Source organism: Planococcus citri, chromosome 4, assembly GCF_950023065.1.
Source record: "Planococcus citri chromosome 4, ihPlaCitr1.1, whole genome shotgun sequence".
NCBI lineage: Eukaryota > Metazoa > Arthropoda > Insecta > Hemiptera > Pseudococcidae > Planococcus > Planococcus citri.
Window position 1 is genome coordinate 22,256,702 of NC_088680.1, and position 9,557 is coordinate 22,266,258.

Genomic DNA, 9,557 nt, shown 5'->3' on the forward strand with positions numbered 1-9,557 from the left:
GTTCATTAAATGGCCTGCGAAAAATTCCCTAGACCAAGTAATTCGAAAGAAAGAGTCAAATGAGGGATGCTCATCATGTCCCTCTACATTTTAAATTAAACAAAATCTTCAACAACTACGTACATAATATTTCAATCAGACTCTTTTATTTTATTGCTTATAGAGAAACAAATAAAAATATAAGTAGTATTATCCATCTTAACAACCGTAACCGAAATAACAATGCAGGAAATAGATGATACAAAGTACAAAATTCTAAAACCTACATGTGTAAAAAGATAAGAAGGGGAGATTAAGCCGGCGTACCGCGTAATGAGCACATGTGAAACATACAGCTGATAACCTACAATCAGTCCATTTGTTTACTTCCCTCTTCTCATTGGTAACCAAAAAAAAAATCATCACTTTTTAATTTTCGTATTTTTTTTACTCTGTTCCACAACTACTCCAAGTATGGTAGAAATACAGATAAAAACTTCGTCGATTTACATGCACAACTAATTCGGTACAACAGATTTACGATATACCGAAGAGCCACTTGATCAATGAATGCCAAGATAACATGAGCCATGACTCCAATGTGCTTTTCTAAAAATACTGCGGTAATGATAGGAACTCGACGTATTAAATTAGTTTTTTTTATAACGTGTAGAACACGTTTCAAGAATGGCAGGGTAAAGAAGCGAGGATTTTTCTGTGCGCAGGATGGATAAGCCAGCGTAACAGAAATCAAAGGGTGAAAGGGAATGAAACTTAGAATAATATGATATGATAATTTGATTTTTTCAACTTGAGGTTTAAATAGAAAATGATACTATGTACTTCGGAATCACTATTTGAGTCCTGTTTTGAAGTAGGTATGGAAAATTAGGTTCGAGGGCAAAACTGTTGCGTTGTTTTGAAAATACATCCAGATTGTTGGACTACTTCGGAAGCTGCCCAGTTTCCGCATTGAATGCAAACTTCGTACGATTGCTCTTGTATCAGCTGAGACAGAAATCCTATGAAAATGAAAAAGCATCGTTTAGTACTTGAAATCATAATACAGAGCACAGAGAGAATATTTTTAATCAATTCAAGTACCGCCGACAAAGGCATCTCCAGCTCCATTGGTGTCAACGATTTTCTCATTAGGTAACATTATTACTTCGAATTGCTTAACGGTAGAATCTGTGAAGGAAAAAAATTGAAGAAAATTAACATTTGTGCTTTTTAATAGCATTGAGCTCAATTAGAAATAATCGCGTACCTCTGGCCACGATGACTGGCTTTTCTCCTTGAGTAATAACCACTAGCCTTTTCCTTTGTGCATTATTTTTCGGTAAATCAGCTATCTTCAAAGCTATTTCTTCTAAATTTTCAGTACCAAGATTATACTGCTTGGAGAAAGCAGCCGCTTCCTGAAATAATTCAATTCGTGAGTATCAAAATTGAAACCTCAGTAAATAAATGAGTGATTTTTCGAGAAAAAAAAATATTCATACCGTTTCATTTCCAAATAAAATATCGATATAGGGTAACAACGGAGTTAAATCTCTATTGAACGACTCGCAAATATACGGTGCACTCAAGTTCATCGCTAACACTTTATTCTTCTCCAAAGCTACTTTAGCGATTTCCAAAGCAGAATCCGGACTCACAATCAAGAAAAATCCCTATCGAGAAAATCAAGCAGGTTAAATACTAAAATATTAATTTGTTCGATAATTTAAAAATCTACCTACGGTCAAGTAGAAATAGTCAGCTTTATCAATGATTTCTCTATTTTCCGGTATTCTGATGTGATCAATCGAAAACAATTCAGCAGCTGCGAGATTTGCCACCAGTGACCGGTGTTTTCCATCGTCTGTTATTATTACAGCGCAGGTTCCTATTAATAATGGACAGAAATAAATTGTTCATGATTATTATAGGTTTCAAAACGAAATAGGAAACTAAATTTATCGAAGAATTTGGAATTGTACCTGTAGGCCTCTTATCGGTATATTGGTAACGAACATCCACTCCATCAGCTCTGGCTTTCTTCTCAATCATTTCACTGTAGAAATCTTTGCCTACACAGCCCATGTACACAACGGTGTTCGGTTTTCTCAAAATACTCTAAATTAAAAAAATTGAATTAGGCAGTTGAAAAAAATTACAAAATTATTTTCTACAAAAATTTGAACACAAATTTTTCAACAAAAAAAAGGTACGTTTTGAGAATCTCGATCAATTCTCGTAACGTAATCGTAACATCATCTCGCTAATAGAATATTTTAATCGTACTTGAGCGATTCGAGCGGTATTTTGAGACGCTCCACCGGCTATATAATCGACATCATAATTTTCGGTTAAATCTTCATTCAAACCCCTATGCTTAGCCTCAGCTAATATGGCATTGTTTGGTTTCAGATCGTATTTTTTCAATAATTCTTCGTCAGCGTACGCCGATATATCGAGCAAAGGGTTACCCAAACATAACAACATTCCGTTTCTACGTTCAAAGATAAGAAACAGTCAATAAAAAAGAAATCAAAACCTATAGTAAAGAAAAGTACATAAATACTCGACGTTTACCTTAGTTCCGAACTCATGTTTGAATTTGATTCAAATACAAATAACAGATTCACAAATACCGGTTATTATGTAACACTTGGATTAGTAACGGTTAAAAAGCACGTGTTGTCGCCGCCTTTGATAACAGATTTATGAAATGAAAACCTGAAATTTGAACAAATTTAGCTAAGAGTAGAGCAAAAAAAATAATCAAATAATCGATATTAATTGTACTTAACGAACCTGCAAATCAGTACTTGATTGAAGAGGTGGTGTTATTAATTCGATAGATAAAATATTATGGTGTTTGATAAAGCTTATGAGATCCACTTGGTCCACTTCAATATCACCTGTATAAACGAATAAATGCGATATAAAATCTTCAAATTTTTTTGTATAAAAAATATTTACTTATTACGGTAGAATTAGTAAACGAAAACAACCAAATTGGAAAACAAAAGGAGCAAATTTTATTGCAAATGAGAAAGATCAATGATATGACTTCGCAAGAGCAAATTTTCAATTGAGATAAATTATAAATAGGAGTGTTATACCTACGTGAGCAAAAAATTGATTGTCGTTGTCGACGTTGTCAGAACGCATTCATTGTTACGCAAACTCGAAAGATTATATTCAACCTTATCTTTATTACTCTATAACTTTAATTAATTCAAATAAATTTCGATTTTCTATTTCTTTTTATAAACTCAAAACGTTGAGCTCACCGGCTCCCCTCACTTCACCCAAATATCGGTGGAGGTTTAGATACGGTGTGTTATTCTGTTTTGAAAAATTACGTCACTCACGACTTGGCCAATTGAAAACCTTGATTCCTGTTTTGTGAAACCGAACTGAAACCGAAACTCGACTGAGATTGATCTCTAAACCGATTCGAATCCATTTGAAATTCGAAATTCACAAGTAGAGAGTTTCAGACGATTTTAAAAGTTCTGACAGCTCAACCCAAGACCAAATCGCATTTTTGAGCATTGAGCTTTTTTTTCTGAAAATTTTGAGCCCAAAAAGTACGCTTTCGGACGAATAGGCACGCACTACGCAGACTCAAAATCATGGCCAAATTCCAGGAAACTTGACTTGGGACTGGAAAAAATTATTCTCAAACTTGCAGCATGCCCAATTACACTTTCTGATATTTTCTGTACTATTTTTTGAAAATTTTGGGCCCAAAAAAAAGTTACTCTTTTTGTATGTGAACAGTCAAAATCGCCCCAAAACCCAAGTGAAGAAACAGAAAAAGTGATCTCAAGAATTGTAGCTACCCAATTGCATTTTTCGACCATTAATTGGGTGCTCAAAAATACCTTAGAAGTACCTATAAATGTAGTGAAAAACGCGTACCTACTTACCTTCAGTTCTCTGAAAAAAAAACTTCTTCGATGATTTCAAAAATTCAATACTTACTTTATTAAATTTCGACTTTTGTACTTATAGTTTTTGACTGTTTGATTCGATGAATTATTTCGAGATAAGTATTTGTAATAGCCACAGAGGTCGAATTTACAATTCATTTTGACCTTTGAGGCTTTGACCACACACAGTAACTTGGTGGCCCAAAAAAATTCAGATTACAATATTTTAGATTTTTCAGTAACTAATGCTGTGTTTTTAGTCGGTTTTATTTCTTGAGCATACAGAAATTTACTTTTTCGACGCAGTTGAGCGAAATGACCAGAGATTTTCAAGTACTTACTCTTTTTATGAGAATTGACTTGAATCGGAATGAAGTCAAAATAGAAAATAGCAGATGTCTTTGATAGTGAAGATCAATCAAAACAATAAAAGTTTCAACTTGCATATTTTTAATTTAAAAAATAGATCAAGTAGGTACAATAATAACACAATTAAAAGTACGAGTAAGTGCATTGAAGGTACAGGTAGGTAACTCATTCAATAAATGTACAAATGTGGTACTAAATTACTTGAAATTTCAAGAGAATAAATTTTCTCATCGTATAGTAAGTAGATATGTATAAGTAGGTACATAAAATATCATGAGAAATATGGCAGCTGAACATAGCAAGCCATTAAATATACTCGCAGAACTACCATCGCACTTTTTTAGTTGTTTTCAAATCGAGCCCATAGTTGAAACATGGAATGAAAATTTTGTGGTATGCTTATCACCTCCGTCACCATTTCCAGTAGGTACTCTTATGAGCCAGATTCTATTGAACTTGCCTTAGATTGAATTTTCAGTAATTCTGTAAAATTCAACGAAAGATTAAATCACTGAATAGGTAAGTAAAATGAATGAATTTAACAAAATACTGTAGGTAAATAAATACAAGCAGGTAAAGTAGATAGGTACATAGGTATTAAAAAAGTAAAAATATTCGACCTCACAAATATATTCATCAACACAGAATTTAGCTAGGTAAGATAAGTAGATACTCACTTTTCAATAGCATGTTTTTATTGCACATTACACAAAGGTAAATTGCATCCGTCGATCTGACAATCAGTAGATTTCTCATTATTGTTACTGATGTCACTGAATGGAGGGTTTTTCGTCATTTCGCTCCATGTTGAATGCTGAGAAAACTATGTTGACTGTATTTTTGCTATTTTCAGCGATCAAGACCATTTAATCTGAAAACATTTTAAAATTATACATTATTATCATGAAACAAGAATATGGATTTCTATTGCAATGTAAGGGAATTAATGTAAGATTTTCTGGTTTACATCTGTCTCCTACATTCAAGTCTAATCATACGTACATACCTATTTTGTTTTTGAACATATAATTTTCTTGATCTTTAGCCAGCTGAGACGGTTGATGTTCTGGGTCTTGCATCGCTTCTAAAATTTATTGAAGGAGAAGTTGGTTGATAACTGTATTTTGGATCGGTTGTTGTGTTTCGCCAGAATGTGAAAATATCGATTAATATTTCATTTGTTGAATGCTTGGAATGTTATCGTTGTCTCTGACGTTATTTATATGACTGATGAAACCGGCGAATCGCTGGAGAATCTTTATTGCAATACATACTGGTGTCTCTTTTTCTATAGAAAGAAAAAAGAAAAATTAAAAAATGTGCAAAAATTGATATGTAGGTATAAAATATTTATGATCAAATAAAATTAGGTACTTTAAAATTTCTTAATTACTCCCGATTAATTAGATTTGTGATTTTTCCCACTAAAAAACAGTTGATAAAAAAATGAACATCTTTCTAAACTTACCATTTCTGATTGAGTAGGTACGCTTCGCAATGTCTCCGCTTCTTTTTTTTCGTTTCCGCTGTTTTCTTTTTCCAATTTTCCATTGATTGATGACCGCGAGTAAATTTTGTACGTGTATTAATAAGTTTTCTTTTTTTTCAAATTTTCATTTTTTATTCATCTTTTCATTTTTTTTTTTTTTTTTTTTTTTAATATAAGAATGAAATGGTTCATTATCATTACATTTTGTTTACCATATTTTGTTTTTCAATTAGATTCAAATTATTTTTTTATGCACAGCATGCACTGAAAGGCTAATTTTTTTTTTTTTGTTCATTACCTATACATGTAATGTTTTCAAAACTTCAAATTTTGTTGTGTAATTTTTTTGATTTCTACATTCAATATTTTCGGATCTTTTGTTTTCTTTTGTATATTTTTTAATTTTTTTGCTTACTTATTTATTTCATTTTAATAGAGACAGAAGAAAAGCAAGGCGAGAAAACTCGTAACTTGAGTAGGTAACAAGATTGCGAATTAAATCGTAAATTTAGTACGAAAAGATTAATATTTGTAATTTTGATATTTAATTATTAATTTAAATTTAGAGTTGATAATTTTTTTTAAATTACGTAAATATTGATAAAAATTATTATAATTTCATTAATAAATATCTCGAGATTTGGATCTTATACTTTATTAAAACAAATACGCTAGCTAGTACTATACCTTATTCCTTCATAGATGGGTACCGGTACCTATTTAGAAGTGACAATAAATTGTGATTGAGATTTGAGATGAACATTCTCTTGGAAATTTTAAAAAAGCACAAAAATTGCTCATTGATTGAACAGAGCTCAAACGAATGTTTTTTTTGTCAATATAGGTGCATTTTTTCAAATTAATATAACGCTCTTTCTAAATACTGAGAATATTTTGGAGCAAACGAAATCATGAAGAATATGAAACTTTACTTTAACTCAGACATTTTTACGAAAAGCATGCATTGGAATTGAGCAATCCAAAAAAATTGAATAATCCACTTGGCGACGTGAAGTTTGTATTAAACGTACCTACCTAAGTATATTTTGCAGATATCAACTGTTAAATACTTATACGATGCACCTAATTTTTTTTTTAATGAAATCTCCAACATTATTTTAGACATTTCCAAGTTATTTTTGAAAAGCATCAGATTTTTCACAACCTATCTACCCATCATGAAGAATAGGCTTGAAGCTAAGTATCAATAGGTCATACCAATTCAAAAAAATTGGAATTTATCAAAAATTATTTCATTTTTAATCAATTTATTTAGTTAGCTATCCGCTATAAGTAATTAAATTCAAGTTTTGTTTTTTAGATACGAATTCAAGTTGAAAATTATAATAAAAATCAAACGTCCGAATCCTCGTTTATTGACAATGATTGATCCTTCTACTAGTGATGACATAACTTCATGATCGTAATAATACGATATTATTTTGCTCAACAATCTAATTTTAAATCAATTCCAGTCCCCCAAGTTTCATTCGATTTTTAAAGCCGGCTGGAGAAAGTGGAGATTTAATGTGGAAATCCTCGAAGGATACACCAGTTTAATAAAAACATAAATTTCAATTTTATAAAAAATAAATGCGATGTTTGCAATTTGACGAAGTCATTTTTACAATGTTCATGGTGCGAAAATGTATTATGTATCACTTGTTTTAAAATAATCAGCATATGCACACCTAACACAAACGAAAATTATAATCGCGAGAATAAGAATTTTCTATAAAAGTTTATTTTATAATCAGTTTTCACTCATGTGAGTTTGGATTAAAAAACACAAAACAATCCCTTCAATAATGAGATTAGGCAAAAAGTGATATGTTTTTTGTTCATAGAGACTTGTGCTACCCACTCATAGCAACAAACTACTGATTTAAAAAAAATACCTACATAAATATGTAAAATTTGCCTATTAAATTTTCAGTTCTGATCTTCGATGATCTCTAACTTCTTCGAAAGTGGAGCTACGCAAAAAGTTTAAATAACATTTTTTGTTTCTCTCATCGAGTTCTACCCGTTGATCATAGCCATTTGTTTACGTTTTTAATTTAAAAATTTTTTCTCCCATTTAAAATACACGGTAAAATTTCCAACATTCAACCTCATATTCCAGGACTTGAAATCAAAGAGCTACAAGATATAGGCAACATTTCGTTTGAAACCCCGGGGGAGAGTTGTGTTAGTGCGTTCATCAATATTAAAAAATGATTTGAAAAAATTGCGGATTATCCTCCAAAAGCTTTAGTAAGTATACCGAGCCTGTTTCGTTTTTCAAGATACCAACATATGAATTCAAGTCAAAAATTGAGTAGGTATGATAAAATAAAACGTCCGAATCCATATGTACTGTTTTTTAATTCATCGCTAAAACAGTTGTAGATCAGAATAGCCCAAAATAAAATTCATTGTGGAACATGTTCCTCATCCTGACCAAATTACTGAAATATTTTATGACATTTCTAACAATAAAAGTTGTTTCGATGATTTGGAGGATCTATACACAGTGTGTGCACAATTTTCCTAAATAATCCATTCGGGGACGTGGAAGTATGTATTAAACGTATCTATATAATATTTTTATTGTTTGCCAATGTAGACTACCTATTTATTCAATACTTATATCTAATTTATTTTAATGAAAACCTCCAACATTATTTAAAGATCTCTGAGATATTTTTGAAAAGAATCTTATGGAAGCTCGATATTAGTTGTAGAATAAAATATTCATCAATTTTTTTTTTGCAATAGTAGGTACCTACCTACCTACCTACCTACCTACCAACCTACATGAATGGACCACTTTTTATACGTAGGTAATCATAAAGTTCTTAAGGGCTCATCTACAAATTTATGTACTTATAAAATGCATCTATTGGTACTTCAAATTTTTCGAGCTGTTGATGCTTTGTGCTATTATTTTGAGTAGACGCGGATTATCTTCAAAAAAAAAAAGGTGAGTACCTTTTTTTGCCGCTTAATTATGTAGGTAGGTAAGTAGGTAGGTACCTTTTAAATTGAAAATTTTAATAATTTAATCATTCAATTGAAAAGAAAATGGTACTTATTTGACGTTTGCATTATGAATGAGAAATGATAGTTTTGATGAACAACGGGTTGGTTCTTCAGTAGGTAGGTACTTTTGCTGTAATTTTTTTCATTTTCAGCATTGAAGCAGTACAAATTTTCTGAACATTATGTTTGAAAGAGATTTTTTTGAAGAAAATATCAGAAAAAACCTCAATCATCGTTTATCCACCTGTATCTGACGCATTGTCCCAGTAAGAAAGTTAATTTTTTTACCATCCCTACAATTATTAAGACAGGTAGATAAGCATTTCATTTCTTTTAGAGGCATCTACTCAATAGGTATAGATAATTATTAATTCATTTCCTACTTTTAATGTTTGATTTAATATGGTCCAATAATGTTGAATTTACCATTGAATTGTAATGTTTAATTAATATAGGTATCAATTTTCAATGCTTAATTTATTGTCAACTTTTCAATATTTGATTTATTTTCGACTTTTTAATGCTTAGTTTATTTTTGATTCCTAATAGTCTAATTCGCGAATTCACGAATCACTTGGATCGCTGTTGTTATTGTCTGAAAAGGGGGAACTGGAGACTATTGACCAATCAGATTACAATTCACAACGCAAAAATTAATAATTTAGTGGCCAACAATTTTTTTTCTTTACTCAAAGACATCAAACGACTCTTTTGCTGATATACAGTTTTCTCACTTTTGTTTAAAATACGTTTGCAAATGAGTTCTG

General features: G+C 31.1%; 1 protein-coding gene and 1 long non-coding RNA gene across 3 annotated transcripts; both read right to left on the reverse strand.

The window, feature by feature from the left end:
• Positions 1-124: 124 nt before the first annotated feature.
• Adk2 (Adenosine kinase 2) lies at positions 125-3,280 on the reverse strand. Of its 2 annotated transcripts, none has more exons than XM_065361027.1 (10): positions 3,097-3,280; positions 2,782-2,888; positions 2,560-2,703; positions 2,269-2,476; positions 1,965-2,100; positions 1,725-1,870; positions 1,485-1,655; positions 1,250-1,400; positions 1,084-1,170; positions 125-1,001 (listed from the first exon to the last, which is right to left on the reverse strand). In XM_065361027.1, the coding sequence occupies exons 3-10, from the start codon at positions 2,574-2,576 to the stop codon at positions 868-870; spliced, it is 1,050 nt and encodes a 349-aa protein (XP_065217099.1). In that variant the 5' UTR covers positions 2,577-2,703; positions 2,782-2,888; positions 3,097-3,280; the 3' UTR covers positions 125-867. The 2 variants fall into 2 exon arrangements, with proteins under 2 accessions (XP_065217099.1, XP_065217100.1); XM_065361028.1 differs by having other exon boundaries at positions 3,093-3,280.
• Positions 3,281-4,330: 1,050 nt separating this feature from the next.
• LOC135843548 (uncharacterized) lies at positions 4,331-8,726 on the reverse strand. Its single transcript, XR_010558341.1, has 4 exons — positions 5,746-8,726; positions 5,284-5,565; positions 4,955-5,148; positions 4,331-4,760 (listed from the first exon to the last, which is right to left on the reverse strand). It is a non-coding gene; the product is annotated as an uncharacterized LOC135843548 (long non-coding RNA).
• Between the last annotated feature and the right edge of the window lie 831 nt (positions 8,727-9,557).

What these genes read in the sequence shown, in the direction of transcription:
- Adk2 (XM_065361027.1), bottom strand. An exon ending in ATACCGCTCGAATCGCTCAA is followed by an intron (nt 2,101 to 2,268) that starts GTACGATTAAAA and finishes TTTTTAATTTAG; the next exon opens with AGTATTTTGAGAAAACCGAA. An exon ending in CTGACTATTTCTACTTGACC is followed by an intron (nt 1,656 to 1,724) that starts GTAGGTAGATTT and finishes TTTTCTCGATAG; the next exon opens with GGATTTTTCTTGATTGTGAG.